Source organism: Brachypodium distachyon, chromosome 3 (assembly GCF_000005505.3).
Source record: "Brachypodium distachyon strain Bd21 chromosome 3, Brachypodium_distachyon_v3.0, whole genome shotgun sequence".
Taxonomy (NCBI): domain Eukaryota; kingdom Viridiplantae; phylum Streptophyta; class Magnoliopsida; order Poales; family Poaceae; genus Brachypodium; species Brachypodium distachyon.
The window spans coordinates 11896413-11919318 of record NC_016133.3 but is presented as its reverse complement, the minus strand read 5'-3'; the positions used below and the strand labels follow the sequence as shown (position 1 = coordinate 11919318).

The 22906-nt window shown below is 46.1% G+C and overlaps 4 protein-coding genes and 1 long non-coding RNA gene across 5 annotated transcripts; 2 read left to right on the top strand and 3 right to left on the bottom strand.

Moving 5' to 3' along the window:
* Window positions 1–33: 33 nt before the first annotated feature.
* LOC100833499 (phytolongin Phyl1.1) lies at window positions 34–1990 on the top strand. Its single transcript, XM_003573237.4, has 2 exons — window positions 34–362; window positions 538–1990. The coding sequence occupies exon 2, from the start codon at window positions 741–743 to the stop codon at window positions 1578–1580; it is 840 nt and encodes a 279-aa protein (XP_003573285.1). The 5' UTR covers window positions 34–362; window positions 538–740; the 3' UTR covers window positions 1581–1990.
* LOC112272017 lies at window positions 1952–3275 on the top strand. Its single transcript, XM_024462509.1, has 3 exons — window positions 1952–2063; window positions 2167–2230; window positions 3026–3275. The coding sequence occupies exons 1-3, from the start codon at window positions 2026–2028 to the stop codon at window positions 3269–3271; spliced, it is 348 nt and encodes a 115-aa protein (XP_024318277.1). The 5' UTR covers window positions 1952–2025; the 3' UTR covers window positions 3272–3275.
* On the bottom strand, window positions 2501–3099 carry LOC112272018. Its single transcript, XR_002965686.1, has 2 exons — window positions 2962–3099; window positions 2501–2877 (listed from the first exon to the last, which is right to left on the bottom strand). It is a non-coding gene; the product is annotated as an uncharacterized LOC112272018 (long non-coding RNA).
* Window positions 3276–5534: 2259 nt separating the features above from the next.
* On the bottom strand, window positions 5535–12990 carry LOC106866357 (histone-lysine N-methyltransferase set1-like). The gene is made up of 10 exons (XM_024460690.1): window positions 12858–12990; window positions 11493–11657; window positions 11091–11361; window positions 10467–11011; window positions 10263–10385; window positions 10103–10180; window positions 9569–9622; window positions 9301–9452; window positions 8937–8975; window positions 5535–8163 (listed from the first exon to the last, which is right to left on the bottom strand). Exons 1-9 carry the CDS (start codon window positions 12858–12860, stop codon window positions 8954–8956), a joined length of 1413 nt encoding a protein of 470 aa, XP_024316458.1. The 5' UTR covers window positions 12861–12990; the 3' UTR covers window positions 5535–8163; window positions 8937–8953.
* Window positions 12991–13840: 850 nt separating this feature from the next.
* Window positions 13841–16046, bottom strand: LOC104584013. Its single transcript, XM_010238097.3, has 2 exons — window positions 14510–16046; window positions 13841–14264 (listed from the first exon to the last, which is right to left on the bottom strand). The coding sequence occupies exon 1, from the start codon at window positions 15855–15857 to the stop codon at window positions 14808–14810; it is 1050 nt and encodes a 349-aa protein (XP_010236399.2). The 5' UTR covers window positions 15858–16046; the 3' UTR covers window positions 13841–14264; window positions 14510–14807.
* Window positions 16047–22906: the final 6860 nt, after the last annotated feature.

Sequence of the window (22906 nt, the reverse complement as noted above, 5' to 3'; positions counted from 1 at the left end):
TTCTCTATTAAAGGCTTTAATCTTTGGACCAAATCCTAGAAGAAAAAAAAAAGACAGACGAACACGATGAGATGCTGCTGCTGCCCCAAAACCGCGTCACCATCGAATTCTTCCTCTTCCTCGACACCACGATGATACCCAGTCAAATCCCCCATCCCAAAGGCCAAGTCTTCGCCTTCCTTCCTTCCATCTCCCTCAACAATAATAAGCTTCCTCTCTCTCTCTCTCTCTCTCTCTCTCTCTCTCTCTCTTCCCCCCTCCTCGCTTTCCTCGGTCTCGTTCCTTCATATCCAAATCTCCGCCGCCCAGGACAAATTCCCTTTGATCCCGCCTCGCGCGGCGGCCGCGCCATTTTTGTCCAGGTAATACTAGGTTTCTTTTTGCAATGATCAAGAAACGGTCTTCTCTCGATGCGCGATTATAGGCTGGTAATGGGGGGGGGGGAATGCCGGGCCGGTTCGCGGATGCGCGAATTGGGGGCGGAATGGATGTATGGAGATTGATACTGACCGTGAGTCCGTTGATTTTGTTTTCCAGTTCTTCTTGATCCGTGATCGATCCTCCCCGCCGCCGCCGCCGGAGAAGACGGACGGACGGACGGCCCGCTGCCTGATTGGATTGGATTCTGTGCCGGAAGATTTTCTTTTTCTCTCGGCGGCGGCGCTGAATTAGGGGCAAGTTGGATTGGATTCTGTGGGATTCTTCGTTGGTGGGGGTGGAAGGCGAGAGAGGGCTTTTTGATGAATTCTCGCCGATCCAGGTCCGTGAAGCTGCTGTCGGCGCGCTCCAAGGCCCTCGACGTCGGCGTCGGCGAGGAGGACCCCCGGATGAGCTCCTCGGCCGACAACACCGTCTACTGCTGCATTGCCAAGGGGACCAAGGTGATCTACTGCTACAGCAGCGCCAAGGACGGCGGCGAGACGGAGGCCACGGCGGCGCTCTGCCTCGAGAACGCGCCGCCGTACCACCGGCATTACGTCCACACCTTCGGGACCAGGAGCTACGGCTACCTCATGGCCGACGGCCACACCTTCTTCGCCATCATCGACCCCAGCGTCGGCAGCGTCGGCGCCCTGCAGTTCCTGGACCGCGTGCGCGAGGAGTTCATCCGGAACAACAACAGGAATGGGCTTCACGACGCGCTGGTGCCGGCTGTCCAGAGGCTGGTGGCTTCGCTGGAGAAGATGCCACGGGTGGCGATCGTTCTCGAGGACGGCAACCGTAGGGGAGGCTCGAATGAGAGCTCGAGCTGCACGTCGTCCAAGGTGCCGCTCCTCGGAAAAGGCGGGGGCAGGAAGGACAAGAAGAAGGGGAAGGAGAAGGGGGCGTCCATGGGTGATGATGACGAGGATGAGCACCATGGCACTAGAGGGGTGAGGATCGACGTGCCGCCAGAGGATGTCAGTGGCATGTCGTTGGAGCGCAGCACGAGTCAATCAAGGCTACGGAGGCAGCAGTCATCACGGTCGCTGTGGATGCGCCATGTGAAGATCATCATCATCGTTGATGCCGTCATCTGTGTGATTCTTTTTGCTGCTTGGCTTGCCGTCTGCAAGGGTTTCCAGTGTGTGTCTGGGTGATCACCTGAAAACCGGCACATATTAGTTGTGTAAGCTGCTGATGAACCGAGAAGTTTCAAAATGCAGTGACTTTGGATATGCTCCTTTCCCAGAAAGGTAAGCTCAGAAGATGATGCTCCGAGTTGGTGAATATGGTTCACGATCAGATGATGAAAAGAAAGCCCGGAGGTTTGATGCGATGAACATGTACATATGCTTCATCTCTTGTACATGAGATTTTCAACAGTTCTTTTTTCCACAGATGTTAGTGTTCTTGTGATCCTCCTGTATTTATGAGTTTCATCTTGTGTCTATATTATTTTCTTTCTCTGATAGTTATGCAGATTGCATATGCTGTTTCATACATGCGTCTGTTTTCATTGCCTTGTGTTAGATGTCTGCTCTCATTAAAAATTCAGTTAAGCTCTGAAGTTGTAGTTTATTTTCTCACCTTGATTGGAAAGAGATGAATGCTCATTACTACATGAGGCTACATTGTGTCAAGTAAGAAGAATCCTGCAATAGTGTTCATGGATTTGTTGTTTCCAAAACCTGAATAAACTTGGGTACTGGATGGTGATCTTCTGTATACATACTGTGGTCACAGGCTCACAGCTCTGGTTTCTTCAAAAGATCATAGCAGTTATTTCGAAGATGAGAAAACCGTACAGGTAAGTAAATCAGAAGTTAGAACAAGAAATTTATGGCAGTTTTATTTTGTGTAAGTGACCCTCGATTCATATGGTTTTGATCTGGTTGTCTGGTGCTGAAACTGAACAAGCGTAAGTTTTGTGCTTTGCTCAGTTTGGTGTGGTGTAGGTGTGTAGCAAAGTGAAAACAATGGGAAAAGTCATGAACACCGTCATTTTTCCATTGTTGTTTTTCGCAGAATGATCACATGAAACTCTCTTCAGCAGCACATACTGCATAATTTTCTGTCATTTTTGAGAATCACTTTTTCAGAACAAATACGTAGGTCACAGAGCACAATTCGATTTTACATAGGCTACAGCCCAGATGAAGGGTCTTATGGGCCTAATTTCAGTGGGCCTATCAGCTCCATCCACCCATAAGCAGGAATCGAAGCCTGATCAGAGATCAAAAAAGAGAGGAAGGGAGGAATTATCATAAACAGAAAATGCAAAAGCTTTACATCTCGATGCATTAACAGTAACAAGCCTGCAAGTAGGTCGGTTAGAACCTCGACACCAGCAGTGTTCTGCTGCTTCCAGATCCACCACGACGTGAGCATTACCAAGCATGACAAACCATGACATTTTGCCACCGGCAGTGAAGCTGTCTCCTTTTGTATCAGCAACTGAAAAGAAAGTAACAAGCAGATGAATATTTGCTTCGCAGCAACCGAGCAGATAAATTTGTTCTTCATATTTGGTTTGTGTACCTCTGAATTCTGAATTTTGTTAGATCAACTCCCTGACCTGCACGTCATGGTTATACTTGTACAGAAACAGATGGAGCAGCAGCAGCACTCAGCATCGCAAAGCATAGCTCCTCTTCCGCAGGGCCCTGGTGGAGAAAAGGAAACAAAGGCTTTAATAAGAATGATGAGATGTCAAATGTTCAACTGCCTATTTTGTATTTCTGACGTAATAAGAACTTCCTATTTTGTAGTGCATGCCATGTATTTCTGGCCTATTGCTGGCACCAGTATCAGTATACACATCAACTGTGGCAGCATGACAGAGCTGTAATTTTGATTTGCCAGTTGCCGCACATGCCTCCAAATTAGCTAATGCTTGCAACAGATAATAAGTAACGCCTAGCAGCTTTCCAGGTAAAAAGGCTCAGCAACATAAAGAGGTCACTCCTCTTCAGCAGGGGACCTGACGGGCAAAGTGAACAGCTGCTTAATAAGAATGATGAGTTGTCAAATAGTCAAACGGGTACCATTAAGAACTGCCTATTTTGTACTTCCAGCATATATTTCTCTCGGCTGTGCTGGCACCTGAATGGCTGTGTGTTCGTATATCAACTATGGCAGTATGACAGATCGAGCTGGAATTCTGATTTGCCATATCTTTTCTTTTTCACTTTTAGGTTCATGCATGCCATGCGTCACATTAGGCAACGCTGGCAATAGATAGTAGTGATCCAGAGAAGACAACGAGGTCGTTAAAGTTTTCCTTGGTTGGCTGATGCTGCATGCGAAGTGCAAAGCACCCAAAATCAAAACTAAGAACCTTGTTTGCCCAAACCGTCATATATACTTCAGATCCGTCCCAAGAAGATACCGCAAGATACTAAGAACCTGTAGAAAGAACCAAGCTTCATTTCGTATTTCCCCCCAACAAAGTAATGCCCCGTAATGCACAATAAAGAATAAAAAACCAAAAGGCTAGATGTGGCAAGGCAAGTAATGAGTACCTCCTCTCTTGTGAGTCTGCAAATAGCCCCGAGATGCTTTGAATGTTCACGCCTTAGCAACGAGTGTATGATCAAATGGACACCACGGCATGGAGCAATATGAATGAGGGTGCCTCTGGAATTTGCAAGCAAGCAAAGATGTTATTTACATGAGAGCACAGATAATGAAACAGATGAAAAGCAGCGCTGCTGCCTTTTCGTCAAAATAATAATAATAATAATAATAATAATAATAATAATGAAACAGATGCCGGCCCGCCGGATTTGAACCGGCCATGGAGGAGCATAGAGTCTTTCAACCCCACGACATCCAACACTCTTCCGATCGAGCAAAGGCCGGTGAAATGAGATTATTGGGTATGTGATTGCTGTATTCAAAGATACTACACACCAGAAACATTGGTCATGTACTCTCTGTTCCAGACAACATGACATATAGCTACATAGTAGCAGAATTAAGGCAATAAAACCAAAAAAAGGGGGCGGAGTTATTATGCATGTAAACGCTAGTTAAAGCAAATGTGGTGGTATTAATTTATCCGGCTCTACTCATGAGTCACCAACTCATCACCCATACATATCTTATTGAGTTTTTTCCGCAAACGTTCAAATGTTACCTTGATTTGCTCTTTTGCTGGCCACCAGTACATGCAACAGAAGTTCCAAATAAAATATGTATCCTTTACTCTGGCGTTTCTAGTTTACCAAATGAGACAATAAGAAGAAAAGCGGCGTATCCGGTGAAAACTCTCATTCGGTGCAAACTTGCAAACTATCCTCATGGCCATTGGATAAAAAACGCACAGCTCAGATCAAAGGCTCAGATTAAGTGGATGGTGGGATTTCCACCTTTGATCTGAGCCGTGTGTTTTTGATCCAATGGCCTACCAGGGTAGTTTGCAAGTTTTGCACGGAGTAAGGGTTTTCACAGGATACGTCGCCAAGAAGAAATGTCCACATATGCAATAATAACGTCATTAATATCTTCAGGCAAGCACATATCTACCTGGCATGCTCATGCGTGACTAAAAAGTATGCTAAAAAATGCTGATTCATGATCCGCACTATCCGAAAAGGTTATGTAACGTGTATTTTTTACATGCACGTTGCTCGTCAAGGATGGAGTTAGTTACTTTAATGATACGGCAAATAAATATCTTAGCAAGCACAGCACATCAGCATGCTTAAAGCAATACATATACACAGTAACAGATATCCCTAGTTATTTTCTTAGAAATAAATAGCTCTCCTTTCTGGACTGTGTTATTCCAAACCTTTCTGTCCTACAGCTAAAAAAAATATTTCTGTCCGATCCTGATGTTTGACTTACCAATTAATGGCTTCCCATCAGAAACTGATACCTATGCTCATGGCAGATGTCCACATGCAGGCAAGCTATTAGGGTCACATAGAGTACAAAACCAACCAAAAGAATACATGGCTTGATATTGTTAAGTTCTGCAAATGCAAATTTGAGAGGATGGGGCAAGCAAGGGATGGAACACATACTAGACGGATTTGCAAGTTTGAAGATGGACACCAAAACCATATAGTTTTATGTACCTGCAAGAACAGAGTAGGTTCGTTACAAACTCCCCATATTGTTTTCTATAAAGCAGATGCACTTTTCAGAAATGTACCATCATGCAATTAGAAGTGTGTGTTTTTATCAAAATAATGATGACAGACCCACACACATGAACTAAGTTACACATGTCACATTTTTTCTGCCAAACAACAGAATCATTATTGCTTAGATGTGAAAAAGGACAAATGACATTTATTTGTCAATGCTTGCAGAAGTGTCTGTCACATTTTGAGTCAACACTTCCAAACTTTTGGTCAATGATTACATGTGTGTTTGGTCTGATTCCAAATTCCTTTCATATCCATATTTGTTCTTTTCTTGGCAAATCGGCAGTTGACCATATTTTTTTTGCGCAAATCAAGTAGCGCTAATTATACTATTATAGCATTGCAAATTTACTGGTACCTTAAATTTAGTGGAAGGCTTTTATTCATCAACCATACACAAAAATAAAGTGCTCATGAAAGGGGTGGATTATTCAAGTGCCATGCTGGTTGTCATTTGATAGTTAGCACTTAGCAAGTTAGCAGTCATTATTTTGGAAACCATCTTGTATTGACACTGCTATATCTCTATGCATGTTTAATGCGACAAATAAGGCAAGCAGATTTGTTTATAGCAAATGGAGTTTTCACACTGAGGAGAATATGTGAAACATCTTCATGGTATCATAGTTTTGTAAAAAGGAAACACCAGTCTAATAACTGCCAGTGCCACCCTGTTTTACAACCATTTAATACTCGCCAAAAGAAAAGGAAAACATTAAATAAACGATTTTGCACACCTAACTGAAAACCACCATATCAATGATATATGCTTATTGAGTCCATAAAAGGGAAAAATCGAATGGCATTTAAAAGTTTCATTATAACCATCCAAATATTGGGGAATGTTACAAGCTTTGACAGCTAGGAACGGTTAATTGCCTTAATTAACTGTGAGTTGTATTTGTCTATTAGGATCAACAGGCTTCCAAAATGCACAACTAACTAGTATTTTCTTATTTATTAGATCAAATACCAATTCCAATTAATTGGACTGCATTCCAATTAATTGGACTGCTGCGAATGTGAAACTGCACATTAATTATGAATTTGTCCCAGTAATTTCATTCATCCGATAGTTCTGTCATGTTCCTTGGTTATCAAAGGATCAAGATAACAAATACCCTTGCATCAAGTAATTTTGTTTGTGTTATAATCATTACTTAGAAAGGCTGCGGGTTCATCTCTGGATATTCTCGGCTATGGTAGATTGGTAGCTACTAGATTAGGCATTTGGTTCTACAACGTTTGAGTTTTGTCTTTTTGAACACCAATGATTGGAAACCACAATGAGCATTTCCAACCATTTTTGCTATCTACATTTCATAGCCCTTTTTTATTCTACAGAACTCAGGTACTTTGAAAGTGATATAGTGCTCGCTATATGCAGCAATACTTGCTTCAAACTGGTTTGTGGACACTCCCACGGGCAACGCCATATTCATCATATAACTTATCTTCCAGAATGTGATCTAGAAGGAGATATAAATGTTTGGGTTGAGCCCAACCTCGCCGTACCAAACATTTGGCTAGCCAAAACTTTGTTTACGGTTTTGCTTGCCAATGAGTTGGCTAGAAAATGATTTAGAGTGGTCAAAGAGGTATCGGCAACCAACCGTTCAAACAAAGATCAATTATTTCGCCATGACCAAAAAGTTGGTAGGGTAGATTTTCACCAACATCCAAACATACCCATGGCCATGGAGTCTCTTTATAGTGCTCATTACATGAAGTTTTGTTGTACTGCTCCCAGCTCAACTAGAAGGGTATTGTGTTTTAGAGCCGATTTATGGGACTTGCTGTGCAGAAACCTTGGGCCTATAAAGATGCAATTATTATGTGCCAAAATAGTCTGAGCGGCGAGTTAGAAGGTGGACGAGACACTAGTAAAAAGAGAAAAGCAGACTGAGGAATACTTCTTTGTTCTTTCTTCGCTTAACGAAGCCGAACAGGATAAAATGCCTTCTTATTTATAAGGGGCTCCTAATAGACTAGGTGTAGACGTAAATAATGCACACAAAAAACATAATGATACGATAGAATTCAAATCGATATGGAGGATTAAGCCACTAATAACTAGCGATAAGGCTGCCACTGCCAATGGATTCACATGGATAGTACCATAGTGCTACGTTTCCATGAACACCACACCCACGTGAACAGTGCTGCTACAGCACTCGCGGCTATTACAATTACATTCATGATTGATGTTACTTTGAGTTATTGTATAAAAAAGGCTAATGATGTCAATTTGCGAAGCCATTAATAGCCTAAACACATGCATGATAAGCTGCCACAATATCATTTAATGTCTGTTTTATGTTACCATGTGGTGTAAACATATTACCATATGATCACCGACATGAAAATAGAAGTATAATCTGCAAGTACATACAAACACGATAATAAAACATGTAATGTCCTTTGTCCATGACAGTTTTTTAGGGTGCATTAAACCCATCTGCAAAGTTTTCTTTTTAGGGAAGGCCATCATGATGGCCAGCTTTATTAAAATCAGAGAACCTGCTAGTAAGCTCAGTGGCCAATTTATAAATGAACTTGAGTTACTCGAAGCCACCAGTGAAACCTACATGGTTAATCAGATTATAGTTAGACTCACAAACAAGGAACAAAACAGGAATATGCTGGAAGCAGCCATTAGATGAGAAACATTATATTTCCATATCAACCATGCCCAACAAATAAATTGCTATTAACTTATTGCTCAAGCATGAGGGAGGAGACTGACTGCCCACATATACTCAAAAGCCTAGCTTCTCAATGGACTGGATAGTGCCCAAACTTGACATTTATTGAAGTTGAAACTAAAAGGTATCAAATGAAGAAGAGAAAGATATTGATTATGATATGGTGTACCCACATTCTCAGCGGATCAATTGGTCACAAATAAGTACTGGTACTGCAACTATTGATTATGATATGGTGTACCCACATTCTCAGCGGGTCAATTGGTCACAAATAAGTACTGGTACTGCAACTATGAACTACTCTGTATCTTACTATCGCAGCAGCCAAGAGCTCAGTAGGTCTCTAAACATGATGAATTGATAATATCTTTGATTACTCGGAAGTTTGAAAAGCCAAGGATTAGAGCATGTCCTATGGAAAGCATGTGTCTGGCCTAGTACCACCACCAGCATATTTGTGGAAACCATCAAGCAGCTTGGCAGTATATAGGATCTTAGATTCAGTAATACAATCAAGCAGATAAACAGGTATGGAGACAATCGAATTCACCCCCATATATACAACCAACAACCCAAAACACTAGAAATTAAAATCAATCAAAGTAGACTTCCACCAAGAGAAGACAAACCATGCAGCTACTCATCAACATACCTTGTCATTTCTACTTCCTAGTTCATTGACTTGCGGCACCTAAAAAACATAAAGATCAGGGGCCAAAGCAATATATAGAGAGTAATAGAAAAGGCATGCAGCCAGTATCATCAGAAAAATTCAAAGATAAAACAAGCTAATCAGGTCTTCAAACGTTTAGCAAACTGGTCACATGCTTTTTTATGTAAGAAGATTTATGATCATATGAAGAGTTTATGAAAATAAGAGCTTAATGTGAAACAGGGTCACCTCCAAATTAAAACTACTCCCTCCATCCGGAAATAATTCACTTATTTCCGGACGGAGGGAGTACAAAAAATAGAAGCAAACACCGTGACCATATAGGTATGTACAGGAAGTTTACCTCTTTGAACCGCATGAGCATGGAATTTTATTCTCCTCGAAAGGAAATTTATAATCGTATGTGAGCTCTGTACCCGCCTTAATTTTCTGATTTGCGTAAATGAATATTCTCCTCTGTCCATTGGAAAGGATCACTCGCGTCTCGCAGTTTGGCTGCACCAGAAAAAAGAAAAGGTAATTGTTTAGCAAGTCATGTACTTCTAGTCTAGCACTGAATAGAACATATGTACTTTTTGCAGCAATCGTTTGTTCTTGAACAGAATTCATACCTCGCAAGAATGATTGATATATCGAGCGATCCCACCCCGCAAAGTAGCGTCAATCTACATAAGATAACAGAGCACATGTAGTCCACATGAAGAGACAAGTACAAGGTATGTGCACTCCAGGAATAAGAAAGTTTAAATGTTGATATAGGTTGAGCTTGAATAGCTACCATCACTATCCATCACAAGTCTATCTATCCTAACCAGCCAACAGGTGGTCAATCGATCATATAAACCTTTCACTTCATTATTATGTATTTATTACTAATTTTGAACAACATCAACCTCTCTTCCCACTACAAGTCAATGGAACTACAAGGTACATATACAAATTACACATTTTGTTACTTCTTCCAGAAAAAGCTAGATATTGTTGTGAAGTGTAAGAACTGGGTAATTCATTGTCACGTTTTCCACAAACATACAGTTTAGTCAGCAATGATAAAATAAGCAAAGATACTATTGAAAAATCATTGATACCCAGCAGAAACAGAATAAACAGAAATGAGAAACCCACAAATCTAAATATTTTCTTACCACAAGACCAGCATCAATCTTGAAGAAATAGTCACCTTTACCAGCCTTCTCATATCGAAGTCCACGTAGATCTGCAACCTGCAGGGGATAGACAACGTAAGTTCTTGCGTGAATTTTGTGCATTCAAGAAGGGATTATTGAATGGATGTTGCATACTTACCCACTTGGGCATCCGTTCTCCAATATATTCCACAATGAGTTCTCCCTTCATAATATCGGTAACAGCCATAACTCCAAGCTCATGGATCTTGCTCCTTTCAACACGCAATTTTTTTCTCCTAGCCTATGAAGTTATGCAAAAAAAAGTGTGATTGTTGAAACACAGAGCTAGAAATAAAAATGGACATGCAAGAAATTTCACCACCTTCATCTGTATATAGTTTACAAGCTGGGGACATTCAAATCTCGCCAACATGTTTCGCACTCTTGCGCGAGAAGCTCGGGCCTCAACCTCCAGATTTCGCTTTGTAATGATGCTCAGACTTTGCTTTGTAGCCTTCCATCCTCTAACCCTGTCTTTCTCCTCTTGGGTGGCTTTTCGTGACGACTCACGCCACTGCAATCCATCAATGGAAGTCCGCGCGCTACCGTTTGATCTGCATGAAGTCAGGAACATTTTCTTTTTTCTGTCGTAACTCATGCGCTTTTCCTTTTTAGTGTTTATCAAGTCCATGTTCAGCCTTGTACGTTTTTCGTTCTTCAGCGGTCTTTTGGGTAAAGTATCAGCGTTGGATGGTGATGCCTGATCAATTGGATGCTTCCCTTTCGGATGATTTGGCTCACTTGGTGCCTGACTTGACATGTCTCCAAATTTTCTTCTCTTGAGAGGACTTGTGGGGAACGCGTCTGCATTGGTAGGTGATTCCTGATCAATCAGATTCCTCTGTTTCTTATGATGTGGCCTGCTTTCTGCAATAGGAAGATGCATAATAGATTCAATGGAAGTAACTACACAAGGAGTGAAGAAACAAAGAACACTAAATCTCACCCCTCATTCCATCACTAGAGGAAAAATGTTCCTCACTCATGCTGGCCTTCTGAGTGCTCGCTACAGGAGCTGAATTGTCCAAGAAATCTTTTATTTGTACCGAAAGATAATTGGGAAGTTTCTTCAGAGAAACATGATTCCCGTCTGGCCATACAAGTGCCAAGTAAGGCAAGTTATCCTCAGTGGCATCTGGAATAACTGCTTCATTTGTAGTCAATTTCGAAACATGTTGTCTCCTAATCATAGATTCAGATATAGGATCTGCTGGTTCCTGCAAACATATGTACACTAAATTATGCAAAAGTATTGTAAATTGTAATATCAGTTAGCTATCGCTTATTTGCATATCAACAAGCTAGATGTTACAAGAAACATATCTTATTATTGTATCGGGTGTCTCACCTGACTAGCATTAGCAACATGCTGAGGGCATAAAATTTTCATGATTTCCTCTACGACTGCTTGTTGGAAATGATGAAACAAAGATTTCTTTGCAGCAGCGTGCAGTTCATGTGCAATTATCGAACAAGAAGCTTCCATCTCCCTTCTAGGTAGTCCAGCATTTGGCTGCAAAACCGTGAGAAATATCAAAGATCTGAAAAGCTGCGTATACAAACCAACCGCTTCCTGCCACCCCCACCCTGAACTTCCTCCTCCTTAGGTCTGATCTTATTCCCCTTGTTATCTTTGCAAACTTCACAATGCATAGGAAAAATGTTGTTGGGCTAATATGTAAAACTGTCACCTTTTTAAGCATTTATGCCAAATGCCACAATCATGATTTTCACTTTTCACGCCGCTTACTAGATCGCCCTTTTCGCGTCAATTTTCTTTGAGTAGAACAAACAAAAATGCCATAACTAATGAATGATTGCCATAACTATATGAATAAATGAACATGGCCGCATGCCGCCTTCTCCGTCTAATTCTCCTCCAAGTGCGTGCCAGTGTGTGCCATGTGGTTTGTGGCTATATAAGCCAGATAACTGATCAAGCATTGAATTTATATATCAGAATAGCGGACAGAGGCATAATTCAAGGAGTCGGGTCTACTTACTTTATCCTTGTTTCCTATTTTATTGTCGGTTTGATAAGAACCACTTTTGCTTTCTTGATCATCTTTTTCGAAAAAAAGTTTTTTTTTCCTTTTTTCTATAACTTTTTTTATTACAAAAAGTCCTATATGGAAATACCCGATAAAGAGAAAAAATCTATCTGATTGCCTCTGGCCCATATCTATTTTTCAAAACAAAAGAAAACAAGAATTTTCCCGCGCACAAAGAAACCATTTCCTGCCTTGATAGGTCAGCTCACCCTTCCCACGTGTTGGTAGGCGAATGACAGTCGGCCACGACCGTTAGTCGCCTACAAAACAACGGCTTCCCGCCCCGCCTCCTTCACCATGGAGGCATGGACTTCCTAGCTCCCTCCTCAGCCCGGACCACACGCTATACCACTCTCATCTTCTCCAAACCCACTCGCCCTCCCATTATCCTCCCGTGGCCACGCTGCCTTTTCCCTCTAATTACCCTCCCCATGTGCGTGTCAGCGTGCCCCGTGTGGCGTGTATGGCTATATAAGCCAGCTAAACAGATCGCGTCTCCCCTCTGCTCTGCCACGGGCTCACACGGCAAGCACGGTGGCAGGGCAGCAACTAACGCAGCAACCGGGGCCGGATCCAACAGGAATCGAGCCAGATCGACCGACGAGGAGCAGATCCGGAACAACCAAGTTACGAAGCACGGGTGGCGTTACCAATTCACTTACCATGCGCGACGGGGCGGCGCTGGCGGGGAAGGGAGCGGAGGAGCCGGTACTACTGAATTCCGGAGCAGCGGAGGCGCCGTCCTGGGGAAGAAGAAACCAAACACAACCATGGATCGATCGATCAGCAAGCAAAAACAGAAATCGGAGAGGGGATCGGGAGCAGAAGTAGAGGAAGATACCGAGGGGGGGGAGCGCTGGAGGGGGGCGGCGGGGATGGAGGGGAAGCGGTAGAGGGGGCAGTCTGGGCGGGGTCCGCCGCGGCGGCGGGCCGGGTGGTCGGCGGCGGGCATCATGGCCGGCGTGAGGAGAGAGAGAGGGGGAGGGGGGCGCTCGTGGTCGAGGAGCGCGTGAGGAAGCAAGCGAGTGATGTTTGCGAATTGTGAAATGGAAAGCGCGAGATGAATTGAAATATAAAACCCAAGGGTGAGGTGAGGGAGCTCGGCTTTCCTGGGCTCCCTGATGGGCAGTTGGGCTTCACGGGCCGGCCCAGCAAAGGAGCGCAGCCGCTGGTAACTGGGCTTCGTTCCTTGGTCTAGCCCATCCTCCAGCCCATGAGCAAGTCTAAGTTTTTTTTTTCGAAGGGCAGAATATAATACAAATTTGTTTTTTTTTCTAAGTTAAGAAAAAGAATCTGTAATCGACATTGCCTCCATTTCATTTCCAAAAGAAAAAGAAGTGTAGTTTATCTGAAAAATTGCTACAAAGATGTATGCGGTCTGGTCTATTAGCAGACAGGAGGGATCGGCGGAGGTGAAAGCGAACGACACGAGATACTCGCTCCGTGTGTGTCGAGCTACGGAACGAACACTGGTCCGCCGTAATTTTGTTAACCAAGAAATTTCTTGTTGCCATGGCAAAAGTTCTGGAATTTCCCATGTTTGGCGAATCATTTGCAATTGAATTCCTTGGCAAACTTCGAAGAGGATGAAAACACATATGGTACAAGCGACTGGCTTATATAACTGAAGAAAAGGCAACACACATGTCACAACAATAACCTTAAACAACTTCTGATGATGAACAAAGTTTTTTCCTTCTTCTATTTCTCACGAGTCCTGGACACTGAATGAACCACATAGAGAATACTGTAATAACCTTACACAACGGATCTATGCTGCTTTAATTTATTAGCCTTGCCAAATAACCTTACACAACGGATCTATGCTGCTCTATTGCGCAGGCAGAAGCTCTGTCTGAACTAGTCGGAGATGAAACAGCAATAGTAGGAGATGAAACAGCGAGACATGAGCATAGGCCCTCCGATTACCAAAAGGTCCACGACTTGGGTGCTTGTTGCAAGTCCATGTCGTTGTTGTCCCTAACTTGTATACATATCTTGGAAAGGGGACACACTCAACTTCTTGCTGGAGGATCCGGCAGAGAACACCCCAGGTCGTTTCATTCTACCTGCACCAAGCAAAACAGCACATGCTTTAGGACTGCGAGTAGCTAGCTAGCAATAAAAAGGAATTAATCATCAATGAACAAAACGAAAACAAAGTGAAACTAGTAGCATTCCACCTAAAGTGTTTAGTTCGTATGTACAGGTGGTAATAATTAAGAAGGAGAACTCAATAATAATATACAATTAGGCAACAATAGCTACTAGATAATTCAAGGTACAACCACCAATGAATCAATTTTTAGAGTACCTGGGGCGGTTTTGGGATGATCACCAGGGAGCCTGAGTTGAACATAGGAGCGATCGATGGCAATCGTTCTCCCGGCACAAAACGGAACGACTCCTTGCAACTTCTTCTTGGCCATGTCAATGGCGACCATCCAGGCATCGTCATCTCGGAGTCTGTCTTTGCACATGAAGTAGACGACATTGTCGTGTTGCAAGTTGATTGCAGGATGTCCCGTTCTAAGCCTTTGCAAGGGCTTCGGCAGCAGCGGCAGCATAGAGTTGGGGACTAGTACGTCAGAAGCACGGAGCTCGCAGACCATTCACCAACCTTCTTCTTCCTTCCACGGATCGGCAGCGATCTTCTTGGTCCATGTGGTGGCCGTCCAGCCATGATCAGAGGCATCGTCGTTGTACCGGTGGTCGATGAACTTGATGTAACCTTTGTCGACGACGGCAATGTCCTGTGCCACGAGGGCGTCGCAGTTGCCCGTCATGGGCTGCGGCGGCAAGGGCACATAGTGGGGTTGTGGGTCATCGAGCAGCACGTCCAAGAAAAGGATGGCTCCGCGCCTGAGGTCTGCCCAGCCCACGAAACCGCCAGTAAGAGTTATCACCTTGTCGGTGTAATGCGAGAAGAAGGTGCCGCCCAGGGGAGTGTTGACGCTGGCGGCGAGCTGCAGCCTGGTTCTTGTCCAGGCCCCGGCATCGGATCTGTAGCGGTGGAGGTCGAAGGCCCTGCCTTCTTGGCCCACGAGGATGGCAATGATGTAGTCACTGCGAACGGGGCCGTGAGGACGCATGATAAGTTGTTCTTCATCGTTGTGGCACAAGCGGAGGAGGGCGACCAGCTTGTCGCCGAAGAAGCCGGCTTGGCTAAAAGGGTGCGGGCGAAGCCCGGGCGGCTCAGGAGGGTGCGGGAGGAGCTCGAGGGAGGGGCGCGCTAGGTCGTAGAGGAAGTAGTCGAGCATCCGGAGGTTGCTGCTGAGGAAGCGGTGGCCGATGGCGACGGCGAAGAGGATGAGCCCGTCGGCGGCGGCGTAGACCCTGGGCTCGGCGGCGAAGCGCGTGGGGCTGAGGTCGGGGCAGTGGACGCGGATGTGGTAGAGGAGCGGCGGGGCGGCGGGGAAAAGGGTGGCCTCGATGGCGTGGCCTCCCCTGGTCCTGGATCTGGCGGTGGTGGCGGCGGCGCCGCCGAGGGTTGTGAGGTAGGCGGGGAGTTCGAGGAGGATCCAGGGAGGAGCGGCGGCGGGGAGCGGCGGCGGGTGCAGCGAGGCCGGCCAGATTGAAGCCTCCTCGACGTTGTCGTGGTATGCCAAGTCGTCTTCTTCTCCGAGCCGCGGCGTCGACCCCATGTGAGTTCCTTCTTCCATTGCTGGTTGATGTACAGAGAAGAAGGAGATTGGTGACTGCTGTGTCCTAGTCGAATTAGGACTTGCATAAACACAGATACTACTCTGAATCCGGTTCTCTTTTCAGCACAAGGATTACATGGCATTCTCCAATTCCAAACGCCATACACGTGTGCTGCCTGCCTGCCTGCCTGCCAGAAGCCATGAATTCCTGGACGATTTCTAGCGGCGATTCGTCACTTGCGTTGGGAGTACAATCTTCTTTAGATATTACGTATATACTAAGCAGATGTACCCGTACGATGCTACGGAACCAAAATGCCGCATAAACACAATTATTTCTTTTCCAAAAAAATTTAGAGTTTTTTTATGGTGATTGGCGAGTACTTCTCAATACTTCTGATTACTCCCGCGGGAACTATTTCGGTGCGTTGATTATCGGATTACCCGTTACATAGGTGATCAAGTCCAAAATCTCAACCCGTACTGTCTCCTTCCCCAACCCACCCTGCTCGATTCCCTCCCTCTCTGTGTCGCCCGCGCGCCGCCTCTCACCTCGGGCATCCGCCGCCTCCTCCCCTCTGACCGGCGCGCCGCCCCCCACCTGCTCCCCTCGAGCCGCCGCCGCCACCTCCTCCCCTCTGACCGGCGCGCCGCCACCCACTTGCTCCCCTCAAGCCGCCGCCTCCTCCCCTCTACCCTGAGCGCCGCCACCCCCCTGCTCCCCTCGTGCACGCGCGGCCGCTGCTGCGCGCTCCGCTCGCGTCGCCGCCCGCATCCCCTCCGACCGGATCCGGGCCGCCGCCGACCACCCCCGAACGGATCTGGCGGCCCCGTCCTCCTCGAGCCTCTCCTCGCGCCGCCCTAGTTGTCGCCGTGCAAGCCGGGGGTCGCCGACCGCCAGGCATATTTGTTGTCATCGTTGAGGAGGATTCCATGGCATCCCATTGCTCGAGTTCGTCTCGGATTTGGAATTCGTGGGAGGAGGAGACAGATTGTGGAGGAGACGGGTCCTGCCGCTGCTTGTATCATTGCTCGAGTTCGTTTCGAATCCGTGAGGAGACGGATCGTGCGAGGATCGTGGAGGAACCTGGGATCCTGCCGCTGCTTGGATCGTCTCGGAGGAGGAGGCAGATCGTCTCGGACTTGTGAGGAGGATTTGGAACGGGATTTGTGAGAAGGAGGCGGATCGGGCCGTGTGGGGAGGAGAGGGCGGGCGTGCAAGGGCCGCGTGGGAGTTGGGACGATGTACGTACGGCGCCCACCCATCACCACCGACTCCAATTTAATAGATAGTAATAGATTACTGTACGATGCCCATGCGTTGCCACGGACTCTTAAACATAAACGTCCTACACTAACAAATAGAAGAGAAACAATACCGATCCGGAGGCTCGTGGGAGCCACCGGAGGCACGGGGAGGCAGTGCAGCAGCGGATTTGGCAGCGCGCGTGCGGATTTGAGGTCGGGCTCAGCATCTCCCCAATTGGGTTGCGCCCAGGCCGAAGCCCAAATCGTGCGATGGACGACGACCGATGAAGGAAACACTATTTCCTTTATTACTAGGTGTAGATAGATGTAGATACACGGCGACCACCTCGTCCGCGTTCCGGGGCCGCCGCCGTCCTTTCTTGGAGCCACACATGCCTCGGTCGTCTCCTCCTCCTGTGCCGCACAGAGAGCTTGTCGTCGCCTTCGTAGTACCAAGTACCAGGAGCTAGAGCATGGCGATTAGGCGGTGCGCTGAACCTTGGGGGTGGGAAGGCACCGGAGCAGGGGATCGAGAGGCGCGTCGGAGTAGGGGATGGGGCGGCCGCCGGATCTGTTGGGCTATGGGATTGGGGGCGCTGGATCAAAAGGGAAGGGAAGGGAGAAGAGAACAGAGGCAAGAAATCTCAATGGTTTACTGCGTATTTTATTTTAGCCTTGGTGTTGGCCAAGGCGAAGCGGGAGGTGGCGGCGGCATTGGCTGAGGCAAAGTGGGAGGTGGCACCGCGGTGCGACGGGATGGGGAGGACAGGGCGGCAGCCGGTAGGAGAGACAGGAAATTTTGCAGAAAAACCCTATTGTTTCAGGAAAAGCCCAATTCCATCCGCAACCTGGACTGCGTGTTGATTCTTGAAAAAACGAACGGCTAAAATGCAAAACTGCACCGACCGACGAAACCCAAACCTTACTGCTTTTATTATTAGGTGTAAATTTTCGCAGAGGACCCCCAAACATCGCAACTTTGCTAAGAACATGGATTCTCCGATGCTACATGGAAGGAAATCAACGTTGAAAACTTTGAGTGAGAAAAAACGGAAATGTTTTCGGCCGCCCCGTTGTGGTTTTCATCTCCATCCTTACTTACCATGTACTCCCTCCGTCCCATATTAACTGATTTTTTATTACATGTATCTAGACGCTTTTTAGGCACATATACATCTATATTTGGGCAAATTTGAGTCACTTCATATGGGATAGAGGGAGTATATAATCTTAAATCTATTAAGCATTTTTTTTACTTGCGGCCTTACCTTTATAATAGGCAGACGATTCGCCCCGAAGCGCCTCGCCTCTCTTCAACCCCACCTACCGGCTCCCTGTCTCTCCCTCTCACATATGCCCCCCCCCCTCACCCCCACAACAGGTTGTCCCATCTCCTCTCATTGCATTGATGACCCCTTTCCTCTCCTCACGTGCTCCGTCACCGCGTTCTCCTTATGCCGTGCCGCCATCCCGCGGAGGAGGCAAGATCTGTGCCGCCAGGGTCCCCAAAGGCCTAGATTCGCGCCGCCGCTAACTTGCCATTGTGGATCCGTCGTTGCGCGGGAAGGAGGGAAGTGCCGGCCACCAGGAGGACTCGGATCTGCGTGATGACGTCGCCCTTGTCTCGGCATGCCGTGCCGCCGCCCCCGCCTTATTTCGGTGCGGGGGAACGCAACTCCCGCGGAGAAGGCCCGATCCGCGCCATCAGGGCCTCCCAATGGCCCAGATCCGCGCCGCCACTAACTCACCATTGTGGATTCCCCTCGGCGTAGGAAGGAGGGGAGTGCCGGCCACCAGGAGGGCTCGGATCCACGTGCCGGCGTCGCCCTTGTCTCATCATGCCGCGCCATCACCTTGCCAATCCTCGTGCCGGCGTCGCCCTTGTCTCATCATGCCGCGCCGTCACCCTGCCAATCCTCGTGCCTCCGCGCCCGTCTTCTCTCGCACCCGGCGCCGTCCTTTCTTCCCAAGAGGTGGAACACGCTATTTGGCGGAGGAGTCCGGATCTGCGCCGCCAAGGCTCCCCATCGACCGGATCGGCCCAGATGCACGCTGCCAGGGCTCCCTATCGACCGGATCGGCCAGATCCGTGCTGCCAAAAACGACTCGCCGTGGATCCGTCGTCGTGGATCCGCAACCGCGCGGGAAGGAGAGGAATGTCGGGCACCAGGAGGGCCCTGATCAGTGCGCCGTCTTCACCCTTGTCTCCGTGCGTTGTTGGGAGGTGAGTTTCTGTATTTCTGCAAACAATTAAAAGTTGGAAATTATAAGGGCTAAAAATTAATAGGCGTGTTGTCGAATATGTTGTCGGAGATCATGGGGATGAAGCGCTGTATGACGAATCTCGTCTTCATGGAGATCATGGCCCGTCGGTCCCGATCCGAGACAAGCCCTGATGAGCGGGGCCGTTAGCGTTGTATAAGGTCTTCGTTGAGCCCTACCGAGAATTTGAACACTCATGCTATAGATCGGGATAGCTCATAGCCTACACCACCGCTTTCATGAGTACTTCCTTCCTTCCCACTGCAAGACATGTTTTTTTTTTCCCGACCAATCACTTAGGCCCCGCTTGGATGGCCGTATTGATACCCAATACCGGTGTAAATTACAGTCCGTGTAAATAATACCTCTTCCGCTAGAAAAGTGCGCTTGGATGGTGGTATTGAGCTGGAAGTTTCCCGTCGTTTTAGCTTATACAACCGTAAAACAAAAACAGAGCTCCTAACCACCATTTTTCTTTCCGAGGGTTTGTTGGTATCCAGATAGTTACGTTTGTTGGTGCTAACCGCTGACGACCGCTCAGCTTCTTGACCACCATGCTCACTCGACATTGATCGCTCTGCGTCGTTTGGTACCTTCACCGTTGTCCCACGGCCCGTGGTAACAACACCCTCCACCTCGATCTCTCGTTTGTAAAGCCTTGTTTTCCTTTTGCTTGTTGATTCATGGATGTGTTTTTTTTTTTTGCCCGTCCCCCGGCCGGGTCCATCAGCAGCGAGAGTTTTTCTCTACTTATTAATACATCTACTTATCTTTGTTGTACTTCTATGTTTTGGATATACTGTTTTAGTTTCGGTCCAATACATGTTTGTAGAATCGTGTACGTTGTGCGGCCCAGCTCAGGTTTCGATATGCTCCTTGTCAGGCAGGAGCAGAATTTGCAAACGGGTTAGATATCATGAGAAACCTATCAACGTGTACCATTGATGTATCAAGTGTCTCACTTGACTAGTACTGCCGTCATATTGAGGCCATAAATGTTTTGTTATTCTCTGCAACTGCTTCTTCAGAATGACCAAACAAAGACCCCTTTGACGTGACATGTAATTCATTTACCGATATGGGACAAGAAAGTGATGTCGAACTGCGTCCTGGGTTGCCATCAGTTTCCATCTCCCATGTAGGTTGAAGTCCAGAAGGGAGATCCATAACAGATTGAGGAGCATCTGGATAACAGGGTATTGGCTGCGGAACCATGAAAAATGTAGCATGTCAAGACCTTGACGTCGAGATGCTCCTCCATCAGCTATCGTTCTCCTTTTGGACTTCGACCTACAAGAGAAATGTAAGCTGATGGCAATCCATGACGCGGTTTTGAATTATATGTCGCGGTAAAGGAATTATTTGTTTGGTTATTTCGAAGAAGTGGTTAAAGAAAAAATAACAAAGACTTTATGCCCTCAGTATGATGGTATTGCTAATTAATTAGGCGAGACATGTGATACAACAATAGTGTATGCTGATATCTTCTCATAATATCTAACTGGTTCCCAAAATCCACCCATCGTCATTCAGGAGCAGATCCGAAACTAATATGTGCCGCACAACACAATTCTACAAACATGAATGGCACCAAAACTACTACCAAGGTATCCAAAACAAAAAAAAAAAGCAAAGATAAGTAGATGTAACAAGTGGAGAAGAACTTCCATCGCCCACGAATCAGGTCGAGGACTCGGGGCTTGGATGGGCGATCGACGTCAAACGGGGTAAGGGTTAGGTCAGGTTTCAGACTGGAACGAATAATATCTTCACTGATAAAAAAATTGCTTGAATCAGCAAGAAAAGGAAAATAAAAAAAATTACAAATGGGGGATCGAGGTAGAGGGTGGTCATGTGGGGGTGGGGGGGGGGGGGCCGACGAGGCAAGTGGTGAAGGCAGGAGAAGCAATCACACCAAATAAAATACAACCATGGATCAGTAAGCAAAGAAAAATTATAACGAGAAGAGGATACATTGAGTGCAGCAAGGTGGAGCATTGCTGTCGTCAGGAGGGAGAGAGCGTCATGACGTAACAAATGTTGCTCTAGGTCTCTTTTTTTTAGGAATGTTCTTGGTCTCTTTTGTGTTGTCTGTAGTTTGCAAAATGGATGGGAACGACGAATTGAAACAATAAAGGGGGCCTTCGCCTTACTTGACCCTGGGCTGGGTTTTGACAGGGACCTTGGGCTACGGTTTCTTGGGCCTGACATGGATAGATGTATTCTATTTGTTTCTAATAAATGCAACATTAGTGCTTGGTGTGCGTATGCAATGCTTCGTGTTCTTGTGTACTATGTTTCCACAATCATAATATCCACAATTTTAAATGTAGGTGAATCATAACATCCGCAATCTTACCAATAGCTTGTTTTTTAGAGGAATCCGCAAGACATAAAAGTCCATAGTTCAAGGAAGGGAAAGGACCATATTTTTTAAATCAAGCAAATGAAAGATACTTTTAGGCATAGTAGAAACACTCGCTCCTAGATCACATAAAGCATCAAAGAATAGTTACTGATACAAATTTTAATAATGGGTTCCCAGGCATCTCCAAGCTTAGTTGGAACTAAGGCTTCTTTCTGAAATCTATCTATTTTCCCTTAAAGCATATGTTTACCTAAATGCCTCCCAATTTCAGTGTTGGAGGCATCTAAACACAACAATTATTATGGAGTATCTTTTAAAGTGCAACCATCATAATCAATAGCAGTAACACAAGAAGTCGTGTTTGCCTGAATCACAATCGTGTGCACCTGTAAGAAAAAAAGAGCCAGAGGCGGAACTTTGGGGAGATGTGGAGCGACCTCGACGCCGGCGGCTCCACCAGGACCAGGACCCGCCGATCTCCCTCGGCAATATCTATCCCAGAATGACCGGCTTCTTGTCTCTCCATGTTTGTATTTCACCAATTTCAAGAATTGAATCCAAACTTTGTAAAGCTTGTGAGATTATTGTACGGAGTTATGGTATCCCCCCCCCCCCCCCCCTTCTAATTAGCGCAAGATGGTGGCTGAGATGCTTGCACACCTGTATTTGTCATACTTTAGAGTTCCCGCATCAAAGAAAATGTAACGAGTTCCCTATTTTCCGAATTGCTTTTCTTTTTCATTATATAATGGAAATGGTTTAGCTTTCCAGTTATGTTGGTTCCTTTTATGCTAAATCCATTTCAACACTTGGTTGCTTAGCACATTTGCGTTTTCTCAACAGAGCACAAAATATATATTCTTCCCGATTCATACTACGAGGACTAGAAGTTGTATGGTGGACACGTTGGAGGAAATTACACTGCAGGTTCATGAAATTGGCAAAGATGTTTAGTTTCATCCATTAATTTAAAAACTGTTCAAATGACTCACTAAAGTTGACAGCTTTGTTCATTTTAATCCAAATGGCCAAAATCAGGTGAAATTCGGCCACGCTGGCATGTGTCGTGGACCTGGCCGGCGTGTGAGGGGGCTTTTCACAATTTTCTGGTTATGTAACTTTTCTATTTAACCCCCTCGAATCTCCAGAATGGGGAGACGCTGCACTCGCCAGTGAACCCACTTTAGGC

What these genes read in the sequence shown, in the direction of transcription:
- LOC100833499 (XM_003573237.4), top strand. Translation starts at nt 741, where the DNA reads ATGAATTCTCGCCGATCCAGGTCCGTGAAGCTGCTGTCGGCGCGCTCC.
- LOC112272017 (XM_024462509.1), top strand. Translation starts at nt 2,026, where the DNA reads ATGAATGCTCATTACTACATGAGGCTACATTGTGTCAA. An exon ending in ATGAGGCTACATTGTGTCAA is followed by an intron (nt 2,064 to 2,166) that starts GTAAGAAGAATC and finishes CTGTGGTCACAG; the next exon opens with GCTCACAGCTCTGGTTTCTT. An exon ending in AAGATGAGAAAACCGTACAG is followed by an intron (nt 2,231 to 3,025) that starts GTAAGTAAATCA and finishes ATACTTGTACAG; the next exon opens with AAACAGATGGAGCAGCAGCA.
- LOC106866357 (XM_024460690.1), bottom strand. An exon ending in CTCTAGTGATGGAATGAGGG is followed by an intron (nt 11,012 to 11,090) that starts GTGAGATTTAGT and finishes TTCCTATTGCAG; the next exon opens with AAAGCAGGCCACATCATAAG. An exon ending in TGCTCATGCGGTTCAAAGAG is followed by an intron (nt 8,976 to 9,300) that starts GTAAACTTCCTG and finishes TATGTTTTTTAG; the next exon opens with GTGCCGCAAGTCAATGAACT.
- LOC104584013 (XM_010238097.3), bottom strand. Translation starts at nt 15,857, where the DNA reads ATGGAAGAAGGAACTCACATGGGGTCGACGCCGCGGCTCGGAGAAGAA.